We start from the raw sequence: 27,196 nt of genomic DNA, 5'->3' as shown, positions 1-27,196 counted from the left end.
GCTGCCTGGAACATCAGGCATGGACATTTGCGTTAGGGTCTGTTAAATAGAGACTTTCCACTGGGGTAAAGACATTTCTTTCAATTCTTAATCTGTTATGCTATGTTGTTAAAAAGCAAGAATGGATAATGAATTTTATAAAATTATTTCTCTGCTTTTGCAGGAAGACTTTATTGTTTTTGTCCTTTTATCTTTTGTCACAAATTGTATGTATTTCCTATATTAACTCCTTGTTCTCCAGGGATAAATCTAGTTTGAAAAGCACAGTCCTATTTCATACATGCTAGGAGTGCTTGCGATTTCCCTCCTAGTTCGGGTCTGGTGTGTGTGTGTGTTACGTGAGCCTCGTAAGGCGAGTTGGAAGACGCTGTGTTTCTGCTCTGAGAAACTCGGATTCCTCCTGGGACGGTCGGGGAAGCCGCCCTTGGGACGCAAGGCCCATGTTCGCTGGGACGACTCGGTCAGCTCCCTTCACGGTTACAGAACTTTCCAGGTTTTCTGTTTCTACTTTCTCAGTTCTGATGAGTTATTTTTCTAGGAATTTATCAATTTCATGTAAATTTCCACCTTATCGCTCACCTGTCCCCATCTCAGTCAGATGCCCATGGGCCACCCTGTCCCTCGCCCTGCTCTTGCAGTGTTTGCCCCGTCGACGTGCATGCCTTACCTGTTTACTGCATTTGGTGTTTACTGCCTGCGTCCTCCATTAGCGTGCAGGCCCTCGGCACCTGTCCCAGGGCAGGAGTGGGTGACTGGCTCAGTAGGGGAGGCCCCTCAGTCCCTCCATCCATCCATCCTTCTCTCTCTCTCTCTCTCTTTTTTTTCTTTTTTCTTTTCTTTTTCTTTTTATTTTTCTTTTTTTTTTTACAAAAGTTAATTGAGCTTTAAAGATGAGTTAATAAAGAGCAGAAATGACATAGACTGGATGTAGATGGACACCGCTTGTTCGTTGGGCTCATGGTTCCTAAGCTGTATTGAGCTGCTGCTGCTAACCCACAGGCGCTTCACATGGCATTGGGGACCCCGACTTCAGTGCTGGTCCTGCCAAGGCCTCATGCTGCCCGACTCGCCACCGCCTTCTGCTGCCTCCACTCACTCTCTCCCCTCACCTGCACTCACCCCTCTCCTGTGTTCACCTGGCTCCTACCCAGTGAGCCCCCGAGGCCTCAGGGGCCCCCTCCCTTGTCCCGACGTAAACAGTGTGCTTGTTGGTGGGTCTGCTGACCATTCCCCGTGAACTCCACGTCCCCCGCTAGAACGCACAACCCAACTAGGAGCCTGTGTGGAGGGGCGAGTGGCCCAGGACAGCACTCTGCACAGAAGTTAACTGTCCCCCGCCCCTCCCTGAGGCCCCCACCCCGCGCCAGCTCACCCTAAAACGCATCACCACCCCTTCCTGCCTTCTCGGGCCCTCTCCATGCCTCACCTCTGACCCCACCCGCCCCTGGGCTCGGTGACACCAGGCTGCTGCAGAGGCCCGCCTGCGTCTCCCTGGTCCGTCCTGGCTCTTCACTGCCGTGTATTCTTGTTTTTCTTTTGGTTGTTTTAAGCAGGTAAACGAACAGCCGTGTCGACCGAGCGAGGCCACAGCTGCTGGTGTGGGAACACAGGCCCCGGGCAGCACACTGGGTGGCGCCCCGTCTTGTGCCTGCACAGGCTTCAGAATGTAGTGGAGGGTCCCAGGCTGCCATGTAAGGTGAGTGCAGCGCAAAGTCTGATTTTTATTTTCTTCCGGTGCATGCGAATTGGTCGAAGTTGCCGTGTAGCCACAGGAGCACTCAGCTCCTTGCAGCTCCTTTCGGATGTGATTTCTGCGAGCTCCATGGTAGATTACAGCACAATTATGTATATAAATTCACATTTTCTCTTAATTAATAGTTTTGATTGTTCTGCCGTTGGCTTCATGGGACTCACCTAAAAATTCTAGTAAGAACTTAATTACGGGACTCTGTGTCACACGTCAGTGACATGAAATGACAGGTGCCATTTCTGTGCTAGAAAATGGAAAAAGAGCAGGGGACAAAAGGAAGGCGCAGACGTGAAGGCCCGGAGCATAGTGCGAAGCGGCTGGCCGGGAGCAATAGGACCGGAGCGGGAGCCTGAGCGCCCCATGCGGGGGCGGAAGGAGGGGACCGAAGGCATCTAGAGGTGAGAGTGGCCCTCCAGTCCCGCCTGCCGGGGGCTGGGCCGCCAGGGGGGTCGGCCCTTAGTAAAGGGCCAGGATTTGATGTCACCGAGACAGGTGGTGCGGAGGGTGCCTCGGCCTGGCTGGCAGAGCAGTTCATGGAGGGCACAGGCCTGGCAGCTTCACATCACCTTCCCCGCTCTGGTCCAGTGTCCAGTGCTGTGACCGTGGGCCTTTGCATGTCCTGAACGCAGCTCCTCGTGTGCCTGAGGACAGGAGGGTGGCCGACGGGGGCGCCCAGCGCGCATGTCCCAGCGTGGCCAGAGCAGCAGCCCGGTCCAGGGGAGCAGGCCGGTCTCGTCTCCAGACGGTGGTCAGTGGCCAGAAGGCCTGTTTTCCAGGCCGATCCGGGCTGGCCCTCAGCTGGGCACTGCGTTCAGGCACCTGTCCATCTTCCCTGGCCTTTTGGGACTGGGACTGGGACTGTTACAGAGGCTTGTTGGTGTTTCCCGGAAGTGCCCGCTCAGCAGGAGTCCCGTCATGGGTGCTGTGTCATCAAGAGTCATGCCTGTCATCCCTCTGGTCCCTGAATGGGTATCACCCGGTCACTCAGCAGGTGGCGTCTTGTGGGCCCCCTCCACCCTGCGCCCCACTGTGCCTCACGGGCTGCTTTGAGGCCATGAGCCGTCCTGCCCACGACACTTTCTGAGGGAACCATCCCTGCAGTCATTGTCACGGGGTGACTTTTCACTGCCTTCCACATTTGTCAGCTCACATGCCACAAGGAAGCATGTCCCTTGCCTATTTCTTCATCTGTTCCAGTGTGGGCTCACGGACTTCTGTGTGACTCTGTAGATGATAATCTGATTGGTTTTGTTTGCCTGGTGATAGTTGCTGCTTATCTTGATGGTCCATCTGGGCCCAGTGTGTGACATACTGTGCCCATTGTGGGCCAGGGGAGCGCTTGAGCTGGTGTCGGGTCCCCTATGCTTTTGAGCCCATTCTCAGGTCAGCCACGTGTCTAAGCCCCCTGGTTCTTCAGTGGGCTCGGGCTGCAAGGAGCCCTTCCAGGAGAGCCGGGAACGTAGGTGTGAGTCCACACTCACCAGTATGCACACTTGTCTGTGCACCATCTCCATACACACTTACCGTGAACCTCGGTTCCGCAAAGGAAATGCAGACTCTGCTCCCGTTAAGGAGAGGTGGACCCTGATCCCGGCGAAGGGGACCCAGGTGCAGAAGCTGATACCTGCAGAGGGCCCAGAGGCCTCGTCTTGCCAGTGTGATTGAGGAGTTTGTTTCCGGCTCCGTGTGCGGTGGCAGTTTGGTATTTGGTGGGAGAACGTCGTGGCTGAGTGTCACTGTTTGGTAAGAACATTTGCATGGCGCTGAGCATGTCCTCGTGTTTCCGATGGCAGATGTGTGAACTGAAGACCCCAGCACAGTCCTCAGCAGGGCCAGTGAGTGGACACCGCTCCTTGGCCTTGGGGGCACTCACAGGAGAATGTCTCCATGGGCACCGGCCCGCTTTCTGCTTGGCTTGGGCATGTTCTTGGGGTTTGTCCTCGCAGGCGTGCTCTGCCCTCCTTTCTCGTTCCCTGTGGCCGGGCTGCTCTTTCTTCCTTGAGCCACTTCCCAGGAGGTCAGAGGTACCTGGCTGGGGCTTTGCCAGGGCTTGGGGGAGACAACGTGCAAGTCCTCATAGGCTCACAGCTCGCATGGCTTTGCCACGCAAGGCCGTGTCCTGTGGAGTTTCAGTAGCAGGACCAGTCAGCATACGGGAGCTGCTATTGGAATATTCCACTGAGTTCCACGTTATATCTACCGAAACACGGCTAGGAGCAGCAGGTCCTGTCCTGCAGACGCGCCTGGGTGCTGGGGCGGCCACAGGTTCTTTTCCTGTGGGGACAAGGAAGGGGGTGGAGGAGAGATCGGGGCGAGCACCCAGAAGTGTCTTGCACATTGTCCTTTCTCCGAAAATCTTCGGGTGTTCGTGCTGGTTTAGAGGCACACAGTGTTAGAGGGAATTTAGTCTGGCGACTTGCCGACACATTAGTTCATTCTAATGGCCGGTTGGCTCTCGTGGGATTGCATGTGGGCGACGATCAGCTCTAGATTGCCCGTGCCCTCTGGGTCCTGGCCTGGCCCCCACGCCATGCTGCCCGGTGATGGGCCCAGCACATTCTCCTGGGACTTCGTCCAAATGGAAATGTCCGGAGTCCTCTGGGCTGTTTGCTTTCTTTCTCTTTTTTAAAAAGCGTTGATCGGTGTCTTCGGCCGGCAGTCTGAGCCACATGCACTGCGGCCACTGGGCAGAGCTGGCTCTGCTCGCACAGCCGTGTAACCCGCTGCTCTCGGTGACGTCAGTGACTTTTCAGGCCCTTGATGCTGATGGCCGCAGTGTCTGTCCTGGTGTCCCCATGGGGAACTCTGGGTTTGCTTGCTGTGGAAGCAACCCTTCGGCGGGTGCTCACAGAGCCCTGCTTTGTGTGAGGCATTTACGTCGCACAGATGTCCTGCTGCTGTGGCAAATCACAAGTCAGGCGGCCACTGCACACGAGTGTGCTGGCGGTTCTAAAGGTTAGGAGTCCAGAACGGGTCTCCTGGGGTCAAGTCCACGTGTCGCAGGGCTGACTCCCTCCAGAGCCTCCAGGGAGAACCTGTTCTAGTCTTTTCCAGCTTCTGGGGTGCCTGCATCCTTGGTTTGTGGCCCTGCCATCATGCCGGCAGCGCGGCGTGTCCCCATCTCTCTGAGTGACCCTCTGGCCTCCTCCTTAGAAGGACCCTATGATGACCATCCCCCGTCTCAAGGGCCTTTTGTCACGTGAGGTAGCATGCAGGTTTTGGGTAGGACAAGGACACCTTTGGGGCTGTTTTTCCTCCTGGAACAACACTGTGTTAGGCTCAGGAGGTGTGGTGGCAGCCCTGCGCTCATGCGGCCTGCGGTCCGGCAGGAGAGACGTTAAGGCTGCGGCAGCTCCGGAAAGGGACCGCGGGACAGACAGCTCCAGTCCCGAGGCAGAAACTGCGTGCCAGCACTTCGGTGCACAGGCGTTTGGACTTGCTGTGTTGTATGCTTCACCAGTGTCCTGTGGATAAGTGACAGGGGTAACAGAGGGCCTCAGGTGCTCCCAGTGCTGCCCAGGGGGGCAGAGCTTCTGTGCGCCCCCAGTCTGGCCAAGGGCTGCTGCGCCCGGGCGGCGGGCTGGCTGGAGCCTGGCACAGGGAGCGGGGGCTAAAGGTCAGGAGTCCAGAACGGGTCTCCTGGGGTCAAGGAGACTGCACCCGCCGGTCCGCAGCCCGCTGTTTGCCGTTTCACACGGTCCCTGTGAACACGTCTGGGTGTCACGGTGAACTGGCCGTGGAACCTGCTTGCGTTCACTTTGGGCACGCCTGGCGGTGGCTCCTCTGACAGCCGCTTCCCAACCTTGGCCCTGTCAGAGTGCCACCTGGTGGGTCTCACGTCTCGAGACCGTTCCGCTTCTTCACGTGGAAGGACATTGAGCTTGCCCAGCGCTGCCCTCACTGGTGTCCCTCAGGCAACCTCACATGGGACAGGGGCCGCACCCCAGTCAGGGCTTCAGGCCACCGACCCCGGCCTCTGCCCGCCACATCCCAGAAGCCCTTGCTTGTGCCGCCTGCTGGCTGGCCTCTGCTGAGCCCTGGGCAAGAGGAGGTCGGGGGCTTGGGACAGAGCGGGTCGGTGCTGGGCGACATGGGGCAGCGGCCGAGCGTCTGCAGGGTGCTCCTTGCCGCCGACCGGCCGATTACTGCCCCGGGGTGTTTGGCGGCACAGTCCCGGTCCCCCAGGAGGTCAGCGAGGTTGTCACATCGTCACCGTGTCTCACAGATGGGAAGTTTTTGCGGCCTGGGCCCTCTGCATGCTGAGTCTCCTTCCGGAGGGACCTGCTGTAACTTGACTGGCGTTGGGCCTGCGCCTTTGGTGAAATGTACCGGAGTATTGCAGATGGTAATTAACGTGCATTTTTCTCTTGCAGAAGCCAAAGATGTTGACCAGAAAGATTAAACTCTGGGACATAAACGCCCACATCACCTGCCGCCTGTGCAGCGGGTACCTCATTGACGCGACCACGGTGACCGAGTGTCTGCATACGTGTATGTGCGGGATGTTCTAGAACGTGGCCTTCAGCAGTTACTAGCCGTGTGTTCTTTGATACTTCAGCTCTTTTTGACCAAAAGCTTTTACGCTCAGGCACAAAGCAGTACACAGAAGCAGAAATAAAACGGAAAATAGAGCAGAAAAAATATTTCATGTTAAAAATTCTGTGGGTCATTTTAACAGAGATACCATGTAAGGAAGCTAAATACAGGAAAAATCCAGTTTTTTCCATAGAACAGCTAAACTAGTAACTGTGGTATGACATGATGTTTCTAGTGGGCAGAAATGCTTATTTTTAAAATTTCCAGATGAATTTTTTCAACTTCTTAAACAAGAGTCTGGTGACTGACACTCACACGCAGCTGATAAGCCCATGTTCGATTTTCGGTGGCTTTTTAGCTGGCGCTGAACTGGAGTTTCCTTTATTAAGTTCCGTCTCACCTGGGACGCGGGTAGCATGGTTTACCTGGGAACTGGGGAATCCAGCGGTCGAAAAGCACTTTCCAGAGGCAGGACCTTTAAAATGGAATGAATGCCTGTAGCACAGTGACTTGATTCTGTGTTTTTCACTTAAGGAAATATTTGCCAATTTTGGTAGAATTTTTATTTTAAAGTTCATTGTATTTTTAGATATCAGTGGGCATAATTTGTTATTTTCACTGAGTTTTTTCCAGTGTTGATTTACAAAGGAAATCTTGGGATCTTCTAGGCTGACAAACATTTTAGCTGCTGGCCCGTGTGGCGAGAATGCGTGGACTGACTGCGCGCTCTGCCGCTGTCTCAGCCCGGGCCGCGGGGCCGCCTCCCCCTCACTGTCCGCTCTTCTCTCTGGGCCCCCAGTGCACCGAGTGGGGCAGTGGGGCGAGCAGCGCGCAGTCCACACTGTTGGGCGCTCTTCACAGCGCCTCAGGATGCGGTGCCCGCCGTGGCCCTAGGCGGGCTGAGCCGCGGCCGTCGGCATCTTGATTCTGAGCTGGCTTTCTGATGCCGCTGTGCTTTGCACACAGTCTGCCGGAGCTGCCTGGTCAAGTACCTGGAGGAGAACAACACCTGCCCTACGTGCAGGATCGTCATCCACCAGAGCCACCCGCTGCAGTACATCGGGTAAGTGGGCCGCCCGGCAGCCCTGTGCGTCAGTGACCGCACAGCGGGGCAGCAGGCAGGGCTGCCGGGGCCCTGAGTGTCGCTCGGGAAGCATCGTGTGAGACGCCTCGGGCCGGCTGGGAAGTACTAGCTCTGTGCCCAGTTGGCTGCAGTTCACACTGAAGTGCAGTGGCCTTCGGATCGCCCCTCTGCCGGCCCGCCGCCTCCGTGCGTCTTGAGGAGACGGGACCCTAAGGAGTCAGCGTCGCTTCCAAGGAGGCAGGAGGTGCTTGCTTGTGGCCCTTGGGCCAAGGTTTAAACGCCTTCTGGGTTTGGGGGCCCCCAGGGCCCCATGAGAGCGGCCTGGTGGGACTGACACGGGTTTCGACGGGAGAGGCTCACCCCACAGCCGGGCGGCGTGGCGCGTGTGCAGGCTCAGCTGAAGCCCCCAACAGAAGCTCCGGCAGGCCAGCGCGCTCTGCGTGGCCACCACCGACCCACAGCGCGGCCGGAGCCTGCCCATTTTCCAGCCTCCTACCGGGGACTGGCGTGCCGCCCTGTGCCTTGCCCTGGCCCAGCGTGTTCCCAAGGTCGCTGTTAGTGGAGTGGTGGCCCCACCACTGACAGCGCTCTGTGAGGGGTGTCCTCGCGGGGTGTCACTGCGGCCCCAGGCACTGTCACGGCACTGTCATGGGCGTCTACCCTGGCCGTTCCCACGCGCTCTGGGGCACCTGGGTGCTGCGTCGCTGCCCTGCGGGGCACTGCAGGTATCGCACTTTGCCATGTGGTGGTTCTGGGGGGCCACCTTGGCCCTTCTCCCGGGTCGTGGGTGAGCACGGGTGTCTTCCTGTGTTTCCCAGCTGCGTGAGGTGGCTGTTCACCTCTGCGTCAGTGTCCTATTGGGTTCTCTGTTCTGGGCGTCTGCTTTGCAGAAGCGCTGTACGTGTCCTGGGACCCAATTATCAGCAACATGCGTGCACACGTGTCCTGCCTTGGGGTGTGGCTTTTCAGAGCTAGGGGTCTTCCTCTCCTGACGGAACTGAGGGCAGGTGGCGGTAGGGGCTTCGTGCAGGCAGCGAGCCGTGGACACTTGCTGCTGCGTTTGGAGTGCAGGGCCCGGCTCTCCATGGCGGGGGTTGCCAGAGACCCAGCCTCGTGCGCCGACCACTAAGAGGGTCTGCGGCTCGGGTTAGGGGCAGCCTTGCCTCTTCTTTGTGCAGTGACCGTGTGGTGACCAGGGCCAGGGGTGGCGTGGTGGGCTCAGGCCGAAGCCCGCCTGGGGCTCTCGCTGGGACCCCGCTCTTCACTCCCCGCGTCCGCGCTCGGCCTCAAGCAGTGCTGCCCGGTTTCTCTGAGTGTCCCGATGCTCACGAGGCCTTACTGCCTGCCCTACTTCTGCCACCCCCAGAGCACGAGGCGGCCCAAGGAAGGGCCTCCAGCTGCAGGCTGGGCAAGGGCCCTGCGGCGTCCGGTGGAGCACGCCCAAGCTCGCGTGTCCGGGCCTCACCTTCCAGGCCAGGGCTGTCGTCCTGCTGGAGGCCACACGTGAGTGGGGGTGGGCGGGGGTGGTAGACTGGTGGCATGGAGCAGAAACGCGGACGGTGCAGAGAGAAGGCATCATGTTGGGGGCTGCAGCACCGAGAGCCTGCCTGTGCCCCGCTGTTCTGTCTGCACCTGCCTTCCCTGAGGTCCCCTGTCCCCCGCACTCTGGGCAAGGCCGGTCACATGGGACCCAGCTGTCAAACTCTGGCAGCAGTTCAGCCCGATATCCCCTCTTTGGGGTCCAGACGAGGTTGGGGTTGAGCGTCAAAACCAGCCAATCGCTGCCATGGACGTAGTGAGGGTATCATGGGCGTTACCCTGACGTACACGGTCATGGTCCGGAAAGTCTGGGAACCTGCTTTTGTCTGGCGCCACAGGCTGAGCTGTCCCTGGGACTTTCAAGGCTGCTGTCCACCAGAACGTAAAAAGTCCAGCTGGCCGCCAGAAGGATCTCACTGTGTTGTTGTTTGAAATTTCGTAAGTGGCTAGAACATAAATGATGCGTTAATTCAGGTCACGTGAAACTTTTGCTCCCAAACACATTTTTTAAGTGCAAATTAGAAGTAAAATTCAACCAGAATTCCAAATTTGTGATTGTGAAGTTGGTGGAAAATGTGCAAGAATGACAGATCGACGTTTCTGGCTGACCCTGCCCGTTCTGTTCTTTTTGCCAGTCATGACAGAACCATGCAGGACATTGTTTACAAGCTGGTCCCAGGCCTCCAAGAAGGTAAGTGTCAGATGTCGCTCGAGTCGTGGTCTGCAGCGTGGCCTCGGCGCCTCTCCCTGGGTGGCCCTGGTCTCTTCTTTGAGAGAATCACTGTCTCTTGTCCTTGCTCTGAACTCACTGGATTTCATTTGCTGGTCTCATCCGTTGTCTGGCACTCCTCTATTTCGTCATTCAGGGAGCACTGGTCACGTGTGTCGTGCGTGCCGGCCCATGTGTGGGGCGGTGGGAGCACAGCCGGGAACGGGTGCCTGTGAAGTTTACCTGTATTTAAAAAGAAATGTCTTTTTAAATACCTTTATTTAAAAAGAAATAGCACACACATCCTGAAAGCCTTTCCTTCTAAAACTTTGTAGTTCTGGACACTGCCGCTGCCTCTCGGGGGCGGGGGGTGAGAACGAGGCGCCGGCTCAGTTCCGGCCAGTGTGCGTGGTGGGAATTGGCGTGGGCTGTGTTCACCTTGTTGCATTGCAGAAGGCCAATGCTGCGTGCCGCTGACGCACGTGGCTCTCAGTGCTGCGCTCAGGGCTCGAACGCCCGCTCGTTGGAGCCCCTGACCGTGTGTGGAGCCCACTGCCGTGGCCAGCGGTGCTCCCTGAGCGGAGAGCACAGACGTGGCCATCTTTCTCTAGGCGCTTAGTCCTGGGAAAGGCAAAGGGCGCATTAGAGGAAAATACACCCTGAAGAACCACTGTGGTATGTTTTACACGTGCAAAAGTCTCCAGGGTCAGAGCCACATAAAAAAACCCAAATTCGTTCAGAGCTGCAGCCGCTCAAGACTCAGAGTCTGTCATTCTCTCATCAGCCACAGCTTTTCAGCTCTGTGATCACGTCTGCGATTTCCTTCATGTTATGTTCGGGAACAGGATTTTAGTATAATTCATTGCCTACTTAAGATTAAAGATTATGTGTTAATTTTTAATAGCGGAAATGAGAAAACAGAGAGAATTCTACCACAAATTAGGCATGGAAGTGCCTGGAGACATCAAGGGGGAGACTTGTTCTGCAAAGCAACACTTGGACCCCCATCGGAACGGTGAGTGAGCCAAGACGTGGGGGTCACTTTATCAGGCCTTTTCTTAAAGAGCCCCCTCCCTTCAGGCACTTTACAGTTTACATAACAAGAGCTTGGAAGTGGGTGTGTGGGAAGAAGGACCTTGTGATCCGGTTGTCTCCCTCACTTCCGGTGCAGGTGGGAGCGTGAGACAGGGCTGACAGAGGCGGGGTGTAGACAGGGCCCATGTGGTGCTGGAGGGGAGGCATGGGAGTCCCCAGAGGTCCCTGGAGCGGGGTGCACAGTGGGGTGTCGTGGGGCATGGCTCCCTAAGACCGTTCATTTCGGTTTTGCTGGCCAAGTAGCCTTTTGCCCTTGACGCATGGTTAGCAGTGCTTTACAGTCTGCATGTGTCACAGCAAACTGTTCCAGTGCGTGGTGCCACGGCGTTTCTGTGGTGGACCACGACCTCCCGAACAGCGTAGACGGCCCTGTGCATCTCGCAGTCTGAGGAGGCAGAGGCTCTGTGGCATCACAGGGCCCCTGGTAGGCGGTTAGGGACGTGTTTGGGACCCCGAGTTCCTGTCCCAGTCATCCCCCGAGATGGAGGCTTAAGCTCCACAGTGCGTGGGAGCTGCCCGGTGGCACGGGGGACTGAGGGGGCCGGAGCTCCTGTGTGCCTTTTACCCATCCCGTCACCTTCGTCCTGTGAGCCTCAACTCACACCGCAGACCATGTGGCGAGCCCCACTTCCAGGGGGCTCCCTGACTGAGGACACTGAGTCTCAGCAGACACTGTCAGCCACCTCCTCTGACTCTTACGTGTGTGCTTCATGGTGCACACTTCCTATAGGGACTTTTCACAGCTCTTCAAGTGTACCGTAGGGTCAGAAGTAACGGTGTAGTGTTTCGGATCCCATAATACCACGTCTTCCGTTCTTGCTACAAGGTGAAACCAAAGCGGATGACAGTTCGAACAAAGAGGCAGCAGAAGAGAAGCAGGAGGACGACAACGATTACCACAGAAGTGACGAGCAGGTCGGTGACCGCAGCGTGTGTCCCAAAACTGTGACCAAGCGGAAACGCACTAGATATTTCTACTTGGGGTGCGTTCCTGCTTAGCAGAGGGACAGGCAGGAGGGAAAGGGAGTCTGCACACTGGCGTGTCCTGCCAGCGCCTGCCTTCGTTTGTTTAATTGCCAAAGTAACATGTACTCGCTGCAAAACATAAATACACAGAAATCAAGGTTCACTCTCCGTACACTCAGGGCCTCTTCAGTCTCCAGGTCGCCGCTGAGTAATTCGGTGCCAGGTGTTTTTGGTGTACGTGCAAATGTTACGTAAAATGGAGTTCAGTAGTGTAGTAAATGACAATTTCAAATGTAATGCTGAGGGATCCATTCACGCTGTGCACTGCATTATTAGACTAAAAAGAACTGCATGGTCACAGAGATGCTGTAAGAGAATTTGACAGAGTCCCACATCTGTGTCTGCCATACTTTTTAATACAGCATCTTACCTTGAAAACCGTGACTCACAGTCACCATACTTTGTGATGAGACAGAACCGTTCTTATTAATACCAGAAATGAGGAAATGTCCCTTATTAGCTGTCACTTAGCATGACTTGGAGGTCCATCATACAACAGCGGACAAAAGACACGAGACGTGTGAGGCAAACGCGGCATGTCCTTGGACCGTTGTCTGACATGTGGTATGTGACGGTCACCGGGGACTGTGAGGTGAACTGCTTCCCACTGGGGAGAGAGGCTGAACATCTGACAGTATGTGTGGCTGTGGCGCTGTATTCAGTGGCCTGATGAGAAGTGCGTGAGGACTAAACGAAGACTCTAAACCTTAGGGAGGATGCAAGAGGGAAGTTGGGATGACTGGGTGCAGAGGGTAACGTCAAGATACTGGTGCTCCCCAAATTAATCTCGGGTTGCGGTTTTAACCATTTATTATCAAATTTAAGCAGCTGCTTCTGAAGCTCACCTGGGAGAGGAAAGGCTCAAGAATAACCACAGAGTCTACGGCCACGCCACCCTGAACGTGCCCGATCCCATCTGATCTCGGAAGCTAAGCAGGGTCGGGCCTGGTCAGTACTCGGATGGGAGACCACCTAGGAAGACCAGGTGCTGCAGGCGTAAAAAATAAAAAATAAAGGAATATAAGCTGCCACGGTCCTTGTAATCTGTGAGGTCAACCAAGGGTTGCTTCGCTTGAAAGAAAATAAATAACCACAAAGACAAGGGGTGTCGGCCACACTAGAATGTGAGTGTGATATGCATACACATACTTGGTCACATATGCACGTGCTACACAGTCTGATCTGTGTCTGTATACTTAATACGTGAAACATGCAGTTGCAGACATGTATGCATGTATTTCTTAAAGACGATTAAAATCGTGTGGTTTGGGTACAAGAACAGAATAACAGAATCTTAATTTTCCAGTCGATATACTTCTGTTGGATTAAAAAGATGACTGTGAGCACTGCGGCAGCACACACACGTCCTTGGACGTGCAGGCTGTGGTCCTCTGTGCTTGGGGTCAGTGGAGGAGGAACGCAGTAGCAGGTGAAGGGCCCCCTCTGGCCCATGGCCCGCTCGCGTCTTGGCTCGTAATTGGCTGGGTGGCAGCATCACCTGTTGGTGGCCACAGGGCTCCACACCTGCTGCCTGCTCCCTCCATGGTGGCCGTGTCCCCGCAGCCCTGGGAGGCCTTGCTGCAAGCCCTGTCACACCTGTCCCCAGCCCCTCACACCTGCGGGTCCCTGACTCCATCTCCCTTGCAGACGGCCACCTGCCTCTGTCCCCCAGACCCTCGGGCCAGGAGGGGTGGATGCTTGGGGTGAGTTTCCTGGGCGGGCAGGCGGGACAGGTGCAGCTGCTCTGTGTGACGGACGGGCTGTGTCCCTGTGCAAAGCTAAGCGAGGGGCACGGAGCACTGCCCTGGTGGCTCGGTCCCCACGCCGCCTGGAGGAGCGCGTACTCGTGCACCAGCGGCACCACCTCCGCCTCGCCTGTCTCGGGGAACCGTGTGTTGGTGCCTGTGTGCCCCGCGGGGGGGCTCTGACCTCTGACCTCAGGCGGATCTGGGTTCCTGTCCCGCCCCCACTGTCGGGCTCTCGGTGTCTGTTGGCATCGTCCGTGATAAACTGCATGGACGTTTTTCTGTTGGTAAACCATCCTTACACTCGTTCCCAGGATAAACCGAATTTGACCGCGGATTTTAAAATGTATTTATGGTTCGCTAGTGTTTGTGTAGGATTGTGTATATATGTTCAAACTGGAATTAGCTGTATTTTTTTTTTCTCTATGTGTATCTTTGTAGTTGTGGTTTTGAGGTTATACAAGTTTCATAGCTGGTGATAGTCCCTCTTCCGTTTTTAATTCCCTAGGGACGTTTGTATAAGATTGAGATTGTCAGTTTTATTGACCTGAGTTGACTATTCATATAGTTTCCAACTATACTACTTGGTTCTAAGTATCTTAAATTTTTCATTACGATTTCTTTTTCAACCCGCGGGTTATATTTAAAAGTATGTGTTGAAAATTCTAACCATCAGCTACAGTAATCAAGACACTGTTATAGGTCTTAGGTAGACTGTAAGTCAATAGAATGGATTCTAGAGTCCGGAAAGAAACTCTCAGGTTTATGGTCATTTGGTTTTCAGCAAATGTGCCCAGGCTCTGGCCTGGGGAGAAGATGGTGTTTTTAACAAGTGATGCCGGCACAGTTAGAGAGCCACAAGCAAAAAGATTAATTTATGCCCTTGCCGTATTCAGAATAGAAGAGCTGAAACTTTCGGACTTTCACAAGGAAACGGGAGAAAGCTTCAGCACCTCGGGTTAGGCCTAGAGTTCTCAGCTGCGACGGGAAGAACACAGCTCGTAAAAGTGACGAATTGACTTCAGATTAGAAACCGCCGCTCGGCGAAGACACCATTAAGGCGATAAAAAGATAGGCCACAGACTGGGGAAAGGATTTGCAAATCATATTTCTGATAAAGGACTTGGATCTAGAATGTATAACTCTCGTAACTCGGTAAGGAGATAGTCCAATTAAGAAATGAGCAAAAGGTGTCGGACGTTTCACCAAAGCAGACATACAGACGGTTCGCGAGCACCTGCGATGTCTAGCACCATTCGTCAGCAGGCGAACGTGAATGAGAACCCTGACGAGGTGCCACGTACCCCCACTGGGGTGGCTGTTAGCACAGAGACTGCCAACAGCGAGTGCTGGCGGGACGTGGAGGAACGGGAGCCTCCTGCATGGCAGGTGGAGCGTGAGATGGCGCAGCCGCTGTGGACAGCAGTCCGGCGGCTTCTTAAACCAGCTAAACGCAGATGAGCTGTCCGACCCGGCAGTCCCGCCCCTAGGTGTGTGTGGAAGCACACCCCCCAAAGATTCGTCCATGAGTGTTCACAGCGACGTGTGTAGTGGCTGGCCTGGGCACAACACACATATCCACAGGCTGACCACAGTAGGCGGAATGCAGTCCCCCTTGCAGAGGGGGACCGGCCAGTCATGAGAGGATGGGCCGCTGACACGTGCCACCATGCAGGTGAATCTCAAAGCATTTCACAAGTGAAAGAAGCCAGGGGCAAGAGACCACATGCTGTAGATCCCACTTATCTAAAATGTCCAGGAAACGGTCTGCCTGAAGAGACAGCAGAGTACCGGCTGCCTGGGGAGGGCGTGGGCGCAGGGGCCGATGGCACACGGGGCCGAGTCCTGACGAGCTGATGGAAATGCGCTAACACTGGATTATGGTAGTGTGTGTACAACTGTGAATTTAAAAATTATTGAATCATATATATAAATACATGTAAGTTAGACCTCAGTGAAGCTGTTAAAAGTTAAAAACGTGCTTTTCAGTTAGTGTATACGTTCACATAGACCAAAGACTAACGTTATATAAAAGACTTAAATTTAGTAGTTTCACTAGTAGTTTCACTGTCCATCGCCGTCACTGTCCCCAGTGTTCCCCCATGTAGATCACCACTCCATGACACTTCTGTGTTTCCGCAAACCTGAACATAACGTATGTGTTTTCTCATTCCCCGTGCTCCTTCCGTACATAAAAGGCATGCGTGGCTGTGCCCCCTACTCATGGTCACATAGCCACGGTGTCTGTACCGGGGCACAGGCCTCCCTGTCCCTTTGCCAGGTCAGGGACCTGTGCCTCATTTACTCTGCCAGCAGCTCAGTGGGCACGAGGGCCTTTCCGGCCAGTGCCGCGGGCAAACTGGCATGCGTGGAGCCTCCGCCTTGGGCCCAGGCCTGTGGGCCCCGTGGGCGGGGGCTCCCTGCTCCCTTCTGTCCGGCTGTGTCGGTCACTAGGTACCTTCACGTCCGGAAACAGCTCGCTTCTTTAGGGAGCGTTTTCTTACTCAGCTTGTTTTCTTAAAGTCTGCTTTCTCTGACACTGACATGGCTATGTCCACTTTCTTTTGGTTAACATTTGCCTGCTACTTCAATTTTTTTTTATTATTACTATTATTTTTTACGCCTACAGCACCTGGTCTTCCTAGGTGGTCTCCCATCCAAGTACTAACCAGGCCCGACCCTGCTCAGCTTCCGAGGTCAGACATCGGGCTTGTTCAGGGTGGCGTGGCCGTAGACCATGGACCGTGGCTCCACTGGGGCGCGAACCCAGGGCCTTCTGCGTGTCAAGCAGACGTGCTCACCGCTACACTACGGAACCACATCTGTACTTCAGTTTTTAAAATATCTTTCTTAACTGTGACACTTTTTACAGCATGAAGCTATTTTTTTTTTTAAATCAGGAAATTTCTTTAAAAATATTTTAGATTTACCATGATTACTGGTAAGTTTGGTTTCTTCCCTGCTTTAGTTTTTTCTGTTTATTTCTTATGCCCCTCCCCCTTCTCATTTTCTGTTGAACCAGAGTAAGTTCTTTAATCTTTTTTTGCCTCTAGTTGGCAAGATATATGTCTTATTTTTATTCTTTTAGTGGGCACTGAGTTCTGAAATGAATATTTACATTTTTAAAAGTCTGAAGTTAATGTGAGTTTGCCTCCTACATGGCAGGAGGGTGCTCACTCTGCCTGGGTGCCCCCCGCCTTGCGAGTCTGCCACCCACCCCTCCTCTTCCCAAACCCCAGGCCGGTCAGAGCCCTCGGCCGGCTCAGCTTCCCCCGTCGTCTGCCCTGCCGGGTCGGGCTCGCTCTTCCGGGACTGCAGCTGCTCTGGGTCACTCCTGTCGATGCCCGGGAGGGAGGCCCTCGTTTCTGTGCTCGGTGGCCTCGCCTGAGAGCTGCCACATCTTTCCGTGGCCTCCCCTCTGTGTTCTGAGGTGTCGCCATTGTCTGTATAGGTGTCGGTTTTGTTTTATTTATTTTGTTTAGGATTCTTCCGCTTCCTGAATCTGAGGGTCGCTGTCTTTCATCATTTCGGGGAGCCCCTCTGGCATTATCCATGGGCTACCTTTCCCTCCCTCCGTCCTCTTCCCCTGGACCCCTGTGTGCGTGCTAGGCCTCCGATCTGTCAGCTCTCACCTTCTCCGCGCTGTTGTCTTAACGAATGTCCGCGTCTCCATACTTCTTTGGGGTGATTTACTCAAGTCGACCTGTCTTTAGCTGAGACTGGCCCGTGGTCCAGCCAGCCATTGAGCTTTTAGCTTAAGTGAATGTGTTTCATTCCTGTGAGTTACAGTCACGTTCTTCTTTATTTATGGTGCGTTGTTTTTAATTCATTCTTTTGTCTCCTGAGTAGTTTTAGACGAGCACATTCTAGTTCATCCCTTTGTTAATTCTTCCGTCTGGATGTGGGGTGCGGCTGTTGCTGGAGGACCATGCTCATGAGCGAGGTGTCCGAGGTGGGGCTTTCTCAGTGTCCTGTGTGGCCTGGGGTCGTTGCTGCTTGCAAGGGTCCCTTTTGCATCTACCAGGCACCCTAGGACCCTAGAATCACTTTTACTTAGTTTGTCATTTTGCGGTCTCTTGTCACTTACAGCGTACTGTAATCCCACTGAGCTGTTGATCGTCCAAAAGGTGGCCACGAGCTTGCAGACTCGGCGCCTTTCCCTCCTCCCAGAACGCTCCCCTCTTCTGGTCAGTCTGCTGCCCGAGGCCGAGCGCAGGGCCACTTCCCTTACCAGACAGCCCAGTGCGCTGGAGCAGGAGCAGGCGCCGGCCCAGCCCGGGGACGGATGCAGGGCTCGCAGGATGGGCTCCGGTCCTGGTCGGTGCGCTCAGAGACCTGCCCAGTGCCTGCAAGGAGCCCGTCCTGACATTTACTAAAGTCCCCTGTTCACGAGGCAGAATCGAGAGTGTCGGATTGTGTTGCACAAAGTGGCAAACGACAGATTTTATGACAATGTGTGTAAAACTGTTTTTGAAAATTCTTCCTCTGCAGTGTCGAGGTCACAGATTTCTGATTTCAGAAGGCCAGCACTCTTAGGTTGGCGGCGGCCACAGGTGCGTGCGGTGGCCTCGAGGGCGGGGCCGCGCGGCACGTGGCCCAGCTGTGTGTCCTTTGTCCTGCAGGTGAGCATCTGCCTGGAGTGCAACAGCAGCAAGCTGCGCGGCCTCAAGCGCAAGTGGATCCGCTGCTCGGCCCAGGCCACCGTCCTGCACCTGAAGAAGTTCATCGCCAAGAAGCTGAACCTGTCCTCTTTCAACGAGGTAGCGCGCCCTGGGGCCTGCGCGCCGTGGCCGGCCCGGGGAGCCGTGCTTCCGAGTTCTTTGGGCTCCGCAACTTTGGAGACTTTAAATCAGGAAAAGCCCTCAGTGTGTTTGGCCCCCAGGTAGCGTAGTGGGGAACAGCAGTGAGGACGGCGGGGGCCCAGGCCGTGGGCGTGGGGAAGCCACTGCTGCTGGCGGGCGCCGGGAGGGTGCGTGACTCCGTGTGCGCGTTTGCAACACAGACGTCTCTTCTCCAATTTCACAAATGGACGAATGGGGCCTGGGCGAGGGTGAGCAGGTAGGCAGACGAGATACTTCTAAGTCGTGATAGACGCTGAGAATGAAACAAACCTGGTGGCCTAGTGGGCACAGAGGCATGGGGGGCGGGGCAGACACCGTGGCTTGAGACTCACTGGGGAGCTTCCTGAGGTGGTGACGTTGGCTAAGACGTAAGTCGTTGCTGGGAGCCAGCTGTGCGTGCACGAATGTGAGGACGGGCCGGGACTCGTGGTTTGAGGTACAGCTTTACAGTAGTGCTCAGGCTGAGAGGAGAATGGTTGCTGGAGCACAGAAGTGGAAGTCAGGCCAGCGGGGGCGGCATCTGGGGCCAGAGTCCCAGGAGACACGGCCTAGGATGGCACAGTGAGAGTGAGAAGTGGACGGACTTGCCATAGATTTTAGAGTAGTGGATTTAATGGTGGCCCCAGAAAAGGTATGTCACATCCTAACCCCAAACCTGCAAACGTGACCTTTTTTAAGAAAAAGGATCTTTTGAGATACAGTTAAGGATCTTGAGATGAAGAAATCCTGGATTATCTGGTGGACCCAATGACAAGTGTCCTTACAAGAGTGAGGTAGACAGAAATTTGAGACACACAGACGGTGACGTGAGGACAGAGACAGAGCCTGGAGGGAGGCGGCCACCAGCCCAGGGATGCCTGGAGCCACCGGAAGCTGGAAGAGACAGGAAAGACCCTCTCCTGAGCCTCCAGAGCGAGCTCTGCCTGCCAGCACCTAGATTTTGGACTTCCGGCTTCCACATCTGCGAGAAAGTAAATTCCTGTTATTTCAAGCCACCAAGTCGTGGTGCTTTGTCAGCTGCTGCAGGAAACCAAATAGATGTTGGTACCAGCATGTGGAGCCCTACCGCACCGAACACTGGAAATGTGGAAGTGGCTTTGGACTTGGGTAACAGGTAGAGCCTGGAAGAATTTTGAGAAATGCACTTTCTAAAAGCCCCGTTGGCCTTGAAGAGACTGTGAGTAGAAGTATCGTCATTAAGGGTGATTCTGGTGGTCACCGGGAGGGAGTTCGGAGCTCGGTAGAGAAAGCTTGTCGCCTGCGGGTACATGTCACCACGTCACGTAGAATGTTGGTGGAAGGAAGTAGGGTATTTCAGACACCTCTCGTGAGAGCTCAGAGGGAAAGGGGCATAGCATTGGGGACAGGAAGAAAAGTGGCCTTGCCACACAGTGGTGGAGACGTGGCCGGACTTGGGAAGCAGCCTGGAGGTGGCGAGCGTGGGTGTGAGCGGAGGTTCCCCTGCGGCGTCGGCGGCGTGGTCCGGTTTCTTCTGCTTCCCTGAATGGGGAGAGGAGTGAGCTGGGCTCGGGAAGGACTGCCAAGCAGGAAGAGGCTGCCCTGGACGGCCCTGGGGACTCAAAGCCTGTCCAGGTTGTGAGAGACGATTCTACCGGGATGTCACTGTGGGGGGCGGGGGTGCTGGAGACAAAGCCAAGGGTGTGGCTGGACAGCCCTTTGCTGAAGAGATGAGCTATGTGACTCAGGGTGGCTCCAACCTCTAGGGGTGGGGAGGCGTCACCCGGGAGGTCCCTGCAGCGTCTCTGTGCCTAGTGACCTGGGTCTGTGACATACGTGGGGGACCCACAGAGTTTTTGAGAGTGCTGTATCAGCAGAGACTACACCAGCCTGAACTGAAGGGGACAGACAAGAAGAAATGGGAACAGGCTGTCACGCTTCCAAAACTCTACGTGCAGCGTCTGGGCTGATGGAGCCACTTGGCCACAACCATGACCTACTCTTCAAGTAAAGGGAAGAATGACCTAAGGGCAGAGCCTTGGTCCGGAGGGTGAAGAGGAGGCTGAGGCGTCACAGGGCGGAGGGCAGGACCTCAGCTCACAGTGGCATGTTCTCGTGAAGCCTCATGGGATTTTCCCTGCCGGGTTTCAGACTTGCTTGAGTCCAGTGACCTATATGCTTCTTGCTGCGTCTCCCTTGTGGAGCGGGAGCCCCACGCTGCGTCCGGCCCTGGCATCCTGGGAGCACATGCTGTCTGTCCTGGTTCCACGGGGACACAGCCAGGGCGTCATTAGTCTATGAGTTAGAAGATGAGACCTGGGATTTTTCAGCCGATGGCACCTAGGTGAGATTTTAGAATTTGGAGTCGATGCTGGAATCAGTTGAGGCTCTTGGGGAGATTGGGACGGGGCAGATGTATTTTGCATGTGGGATGGATATGGGTTTTGGGGGGGCCACAAAGCAGACTGTCATAGGTCGAATGATGAGCCCACCAAAAGATATGTCTATTTCCTAACCCTTAGAACATGTTGTTATGACTTTATTTGAAAAAAGGCCTTTGGAGGTATGTTAAGGATCTCGAGAAAAAGAGATCGCCTTGGATTATCCCAGTGGGCCCTACACCCAGTGACGGGGGGGTCGTATAAGAGAAGGACAGGCACAAATGTTCTGAGTAGATTTTAAAAGGGAGATGTCATCCAGAGTGTATCCTCTGGCCACAGTGGATGAGATTAGAAATCAATAACGAAAGAAATCTTGGAAAATTCAGAGTTGTGGAAATTAAACAACACACTTCCAAAGGATCAAAGAGAAACTGGAAAATACTTAGAGACGTTCGAAGAGGAAAACACGGCAGCCAAGCCTTACGTGCTGAGTGAAAGCAGTGCCGGGCGGTGGAGGGTTTATAGCTGTAAACAAACTAAAAACGAGAAAGACGTCAAGTCAACACCCTACCTTTACTACTTAGGAAGCTAGAAAAAGAACAAACTAAACCGCAGTTAGCGGAGGGAAGGAAGCGACGAAGGGCAGGGCAGAGACGCGCAGAAGAGGAGAGGAACGCGGAGCTCCTCCCCGTGGGGCAGCGGGACCGTCCCGGATAGAACGGACCAGGGAGGCGGCTGGCGGTTCCTGACGTCCGCAACGAAGGTGGGGACGTTGCTGCCGCGTCCACAGAAGCAGCGAGGGTTATGAGAGCTGCGAACGAGCGCTCTCCAGCAAGCGGGGTGACCTGAGGGAAGGGACGGAAACCAGAAGCACAGAACCCGCCAAGACTGAATCACAGAGAAACAGGAAATCTGAGCCGCCCTGACGAGGAAGGAGATTGAGTCGGCCGTCGGAAGTCTCCCAGCACAGAAAAGCCGCGGACCCGACGGCCTCGCTGGTAAATTCTGCCGAACTTTCAAGAACTAATTCCGATCCTTCTGCAACGTCTCCAGAAAGTCGAAGAGTACAGAACACCCGGAACACGTTCTGGGAGACCAGCATCACCCAGATGCCAAAGCCAGACGGAGACACTACAAAAAAAGACAGCCGCAGACCAGTGTCCCGTGTGAACACAGGTGCAGAATCCTCAGCAAAACGCCAGCCGACAGTTCAGCAGCATGTGAAAGGGCTGCGTCCCTCGGCCAGGCAGGGCTTGTCTCCTGGAGTGCAGGGGTGGCGCAGCCGCACACACCAGCCCTGTTTCCGTGGACACTACCCGGTTCCCACGGAACGTGCCGGAGAGCCGGGACAGCAGCCTGACCCCCAGGAGTCAGGCCGGAGCAGCCGCCAGCTCACGAACAAAGGAGCAAACAAGGCCTTTTAACAACAACCCTAAACCGTTCCCCAAACTCGGACCCTCCAGCTCCGGGTGGGGGCCAGCGAGCTCAAGCAGCTGCATGGGCATCAGCACTGATTGCCACAGCCACTGGGGTCTGCCCTGCTCCGGGTGAGCTCCCCCTAGCATCCACCTGAAGGAAGTCAGTGAGCTGTCCGTCACCGAAAGGATGTGCTTGGGAGAAGTCCTCACAGACTTGAGGGCACAGAGCCCCTTTGTGAGACACACGATGGCAGGTGGTGACGTCCACACCACGATGGCAGGCCGTGACAGCGACTCTGACGTAGACTGCGGACTTTAGGTGATGATGGCGTGTCGAGTGCAGGCCAGCGACTGAGGCAGCCGTGCCGTCTCGGGGGTGCTGTGCGTGTGGGGCAGGGATGTGGGGGGTTCTCTGTACCATCTGCTCAGTTTGCCGGGAACCCGAAACTGCTCTAAAAATAGTTCTTAAAAAGAAAAAGAAGGAAAAAGACTGGGGAGCCCATTAGTTTTTCCCCTGAGGAGAGAGGGACAAGCTTGGCCAAGGGGTGGACGAAGGCTGCGAAACAGGGCACTCTGGGTGAGGGTAGCCGGGAGCTCAGCCCCAGGGCTGTCATGGCTGGTGTAGATGGAGACCCCCAGGGGGAGGGTATAGACGGAGGCCCCCCAGGTGCCCTTGGGTTGATGGAGAGGCGCCTTCCTAGTGCTCCCTCCCACCTGCTACCCCAGAAATGAGGGCACACGGCCTGCAGTCGATGGCGCCTGTGCCCAGACCAGTCCGGCTGGCATAGACCAGGGCCACGCACACCGAGTGCCTGTCGACCCTGCTGACCAAAGCCTCCTTCTTCCGCCAGCTGGACATTTTATGCAACGAGGAAATCCTGGGCAAGGACCACACACTCAAATTTGTGGTTGTCACGAGATGGAGATTCAAGGTGAGGCGCGTCACTTCGTTCCAGGGCGTTTGACATGGCGCCCGGAAGCTGCTACGAGCAGCGTGTTTTTATCTGGTGGTTCTGAAGCGATGATGCGGTCAAGGGGTTGTTCGAAACGCAGTTGCTTTGAAAGCATCAACCCCAGAGTTGCCAGGCCCTCCTGGTCGCGGTGACCTCGTCCTGCTGCCAGTGGAGGGCGCCCTGCAGCCTTGGCTGCCTCTTTGTGAAGCACGGATGGGTAGCACCTGTCCTGGGGCCGGCCAGCCGGGGAGGGGAGAGACATCCAGGGCCGACCCTGGCCAGGCCCAGGGGAGGGGCGCAGGGTCTGTGGAGGAGTGGGTGCCCCTGGTCACCGGGGCCCTGGGAAGGAGCTCTGGGCCTTGTCCCTGACTGCACGCAGCGGCCAGCGCAGCGTGCCCTCGTCGTGGCCCGTTGTTGACGGCTCGGTCCCCGTGGCCTGTCTTGCAGAAGGCGCCGCTGCTGCTGCACTACAGACCCAAGATGGACTTGCTGTGAGCGGGCGGCAGGCTCGCGGCCCTCGCGCCCCGGCGCCCAGTGAGTGCGGGGCTGGCGCAACCACGACCACCGCGCTCCAGGACGTCGCCTCGGGGTGTCCTGTGGACCAGATTTCCGAATAGAGAATATTTATAACTTTTATATGCGAGAACTCACACTCAACAAGACACTACCAGCACCAGGTGACAAGATGCCGAGATACTTCAGTCCTTCAGCCAGACCAGAGTGATGCGTGCAGTGGTGGCGGGTCCCATCCTGACACACGGGACCTTCGCTTGCTTCCAGGTCCTCAAAATCTTGGTCGTTTCGGTTTAGTTTATGAATTAGGTTTCGTGATAAGCCTCGAGAACACTTGTACGTTTATTGAATCCTAAGTTATTGAAAAAATATCTTTTCATGGTGAATGACGATATTTATGTTGCCTTTAGCTACCTGAAGACTTAGAAGATATATAAAAATTTAATTTGAAAGCGTACCAAAAGAGGTTGCCATTGATGTTACGCGTTAACCATGCTGTCCATTTCCCCATCGTGCAGCCCACGAGCCGACAGCCTCCGGCCCCTGGAGCTGCTGCGTGACGTCGGCGCCCGTGGGCCGGGGCGTCTGAGCGGCTCAACGCTGGTTTGCAGAGCGTTCTTGTTCTTCTAAATTCCTCTGGTGATCAAACAGGGCACCGATGATTCAGTGCTGCCACTTAACACCCTGCTCGTCCAACCCTGTTTTCACGCAGAGTGGCGTCTGGGCGCCTCTCCTGAGAAGGCACCTCCATCGGGGAGGGGCCAGTGCCGACGCTGGGTCCCCGTGACCCCCCGGGACGCCGGCCACCAGCCCTCCCCTCTGCTGGCCCTTGCACACCACGTGGCCGTGCCTCCTGGAGGACAGTTTTCAGGCCGAGCACCCCGGGGGCTGCTCTGTGCCCCAGTGGCTTACTTAGTTCTGTAGTGACCGAACACACCAGTCGCAGGCAGCACACACTTTGTCAAACCCTTTCTCCTCCCAAATGTCAATATTTTTGTGGAATTAGAGAATAAATTCTTTGCCAGCACACAAATATTTGTTCCTTTAAGATAGTACCTTGGAATGTATAAAGCAAGAACGAGGTCAAGGACCCATTTTCCAGAGGGTCAGAGCGTCGTCACCTCCATCTGCACGTCCCACTGACCTTGCGTTCCTCCCGCCGTCACCTTGCGGGCTGCTGCCCGTCAGCTGCCTGGCCCGTGGGGTCCTGGGGCCACGAGCCCCCACCCCCCGCCTCCGAGGGTGGCCCGAGGGCTGGGTTTTCCATGAAATATTTCACTTCAGTGACAAGAATTTTTTCTTGCATTTGCTTCAGAAGTTATGGTTGGGCTCACGGACCTTCACTCTTGTTTTCTCTGCTTCCTGTCTCGTGTACATAAACATGAGAAGCAGCTGACAGTGAGACCTGACCTCAGTGATGAGAAACGTTCAGATGCTTCCACCCAAGCGATGTTATGTAAGGCCTTTTAAAACACAGAAGCCGGTTGTTAGGAGCTGGCCAGCCGCCTCCTCACCTCAGCCCCCACCCGCGGTTCCACCAGGACCGTCCAGTTTCCTCAGCCGTCCATCCCCTTTGTCTCCGTGGGACACGAGGCTCAGCGAGCGGCCGTGTGTGAGTAAATAGTACCTGTCTACCTCAAAGTACACATCGCCGCTGGAGCTCTAGACCGCGAGTCGCCACGCTGCGCCTGGGCATGGCGCCGGGGTCTTGGCCTTGTCCTGTGTGGTGAAGTGACGGGGTGAGCGGCGAAGCACCCGAATCCAGACGAAATCGGTCCAGGATCAGAGTCAGCTGGCTGCGGCTATAAGAACCCCGTGTATTTGTAACTTTGTAGCTATCTTTGAAATCACTTGAATTTGCTATGGTGCTAAGTCGATACATCTGAACAGAGATGGAGGTAAGTCGGGGCCAGCGTCCCCATCACGGCTGGCTGCTGACCTCGCGTGTGTGGCCCACCTTTGTAATCGTGGAACCTGACAGAACCTCAGCCGCAGAAGTAGCTATTTTTCTAAGTTTCCTCGTGCAGAACGCACCACGGGACGGGCCCTCTTCTGACCGCGCCCCGCCGCAGAGGCTCACGGCGCTGGGCCCTCAGTGATGTCGAAAGGCTGAATTTCGCGGGTTTCAGCATGAAAGTCAGGCTCGGTGAGTGACGGGATCCCATTAGGTTTTCTCCTACCGGAGGGAGTTACTGTGAAGTCGCCCTCACAGGTGCTTGTGCAGCGGGACCGTCACCCAGCACTCAGTCCCACCGACATGGTTTCCATGAAAATAGAAAATTCAGATAGAATATATAATATTGAATTTAAGGTTTTGGGGGGTTAAGAAAAGAAAACCTAACTTTATAAAATTATTTATTCTATTTTAAGCCTCTATCATATTTTCCCATCCAGTGTTTGGTTTCCGTGGTCCAGCTTTATTTACAGGCATATAAAATGAAATTGTAAGATGTTTTGCAAGCTTCTTTTTACTTTGAGTCATTTTAATTTGTATGTCATTGTTTTGTGGGGATGAAGAGCTTTGTTTATGCTTTTGTGCAATAGGTTCCAACACGCGTTCATTAGACACACGTTTAAACGGTAGCGTAGCGTCTTTTCCGCAGAATTGAAAAGGAGAGTAAGTGGAGTCTCAGAGTCCGTACAGTCGGCATCTGGCTTGTTTTCATCGTCAGAGAGGCTTACAGTGCGTGTGCCTGGGCAGGAACGCGCGGCAGCAGCATTCAGAAGTAAGCGGCCCGGCCACGTGGCTGCTGTGGGTCTTGTGGCCTTGAACGCCGTGTGCCACGCCCCTGGACATCCCCCGCTTCCCCGCACCGACCACAGATGTGACGGTGCCGCCTCCCTGAGCTCCGAGCCCGCCAGGGCATGCGGCCTCCTCTCCACCCCTTTAGAACCCGTTTAGTTTTCCCTCAAAGCGCACAGGTGTTTTCCAGGGATCTGAAGTGTGTCGTTGGATTGAATGTTCTAGGAATGAGCCAGCCGGTTTCTGCCTTGTGTGTGAATCTCTGATGTGCTCTCAAAAACATCGAAAACAACTTCAGTGCAGGTAGCTAAGCCACAAAATGTAGTTTCTCCGTGTCCTCAGGAAATCACGCACACTCCGCCACGTCACCTGTGACCTTAGCCTGACAAACCCGTGCGCGTCTCTGCTGTGGCATCTAAGTGAACTGAGTGCGTCGAGATCGGTGGATGAGAGAATGTCGTTGAGACCGCACTGCTGTCTTTACAGAGGCTCCCTGCCAGGCGGGACGCGGCTACTGCCCGCCCGGGCGCTCCCCACCTGTCTGGAAGCACGCCCGAAGTGTGGCGTCCCCGATGGTGTGTGCAGCACAGTGTCAGTGTCCCTTCCAACATCTCGATGGGGTTCGTGGGGTTCAGGGCAAGAGCTCACCTCTGAGCCTGGCTGTCGGGCGTGGAGATGACAATGCAGAATCATATTTTTGACTGTTTAATTTGAAAGTTTACATTTTTTATGCTTTGTGTTGGTGTGTAATTTTTGTACTATTGGTGGCTAGTTTTTGTCTACAATCTTTTTCGAAATATTGCTTAAGTGCTTTGATTTTATGACCGTGAAGCTTGTATTCAGTGTTTTGCCAATTAATATTATATGCTTGTAATAAAAGCAAAAGAAAAACTTGACTAAATTTA

General features: G+C 55.0%; 1 protein-coding gene, 1 non-coding gene and 1 pseudogene across 11 annotated transcripts in view; 2 read left to right on the top strand and 1 right to left on the bottom strand.

Annotated features, from left to right (window-relative positions):
- PCGF3 (polycomb group ring finger 3) overlaps positions 1-27,196 on the top strand; it is a 40,020-nt gene extending 12,824 nt beyond the window's left edge. The window contains exons 2-12 of one of the 10 annotated variants that reach the window (XM_039838381.1): positions 1,554-1,696; positions 1,999-2,148; positions 6,124-6,197; positions 7,253-7,349; positions 9,248-9,347; positions 9,545-9,600; positions 10,523-10,633; positions 11,540-11,628; positions 18,107-18,366; positions 22,934-23,014; positions 23,483-27,196. In XM_039838381.1, the coding sequence (XP_039694315.1) occupies positions 9,558-9,600; positions 10,523-10,633; positions 11,540-11,628; positions 18,107-18,366; positions 22,934-23,014; positions 23,483-23,573 (675 nt within the window). In that variant the 5' untranslated portion in view covers positions 1,554-1,696; positions 1,999-2,148; positions 6,124-6,197; ... (1 more) ...; positions 9,248-9,347; positions 9,545-9,557 and the 3' untranslated portion in view covers positions 23,574-27,196. The other 9 variants (XM_039838380.1, XM_039838376.1, XM_039838377.1 and 6 more) reach the window with 9 other exon arrangements.
- LOC120582969 (5S ribosomal RNA) lies at positions 12,618-12,736 on the top strand. Its single transcript, XR_005647693.1, has one exon. It is a non-coding gene; the product is annotated as a 5S ribosomal RNA (ribosomal RNA).
- Positions 16,105-16,220, bottom strand: LOC120582964 (uncharacterized; annotated as a pseudogene).

The sequence above is a fragment of the Pteropus medius genome, unplaced genomic scaffold, assembly GCF_902729225.1.
Source record: "Pteropus medius unplaced genomic scaffold, Ma_sr-lr_union100, whole genome shotgun sequence".
NCBI lineage: Eukaryota > Metazoa > Chordata > Mammalia > Chiroptera > Pteropodidae > Pteropus > Pteropus medius.
This window is presented reverse-complemented; position numbering and strand designations above follow the sequence as displayed.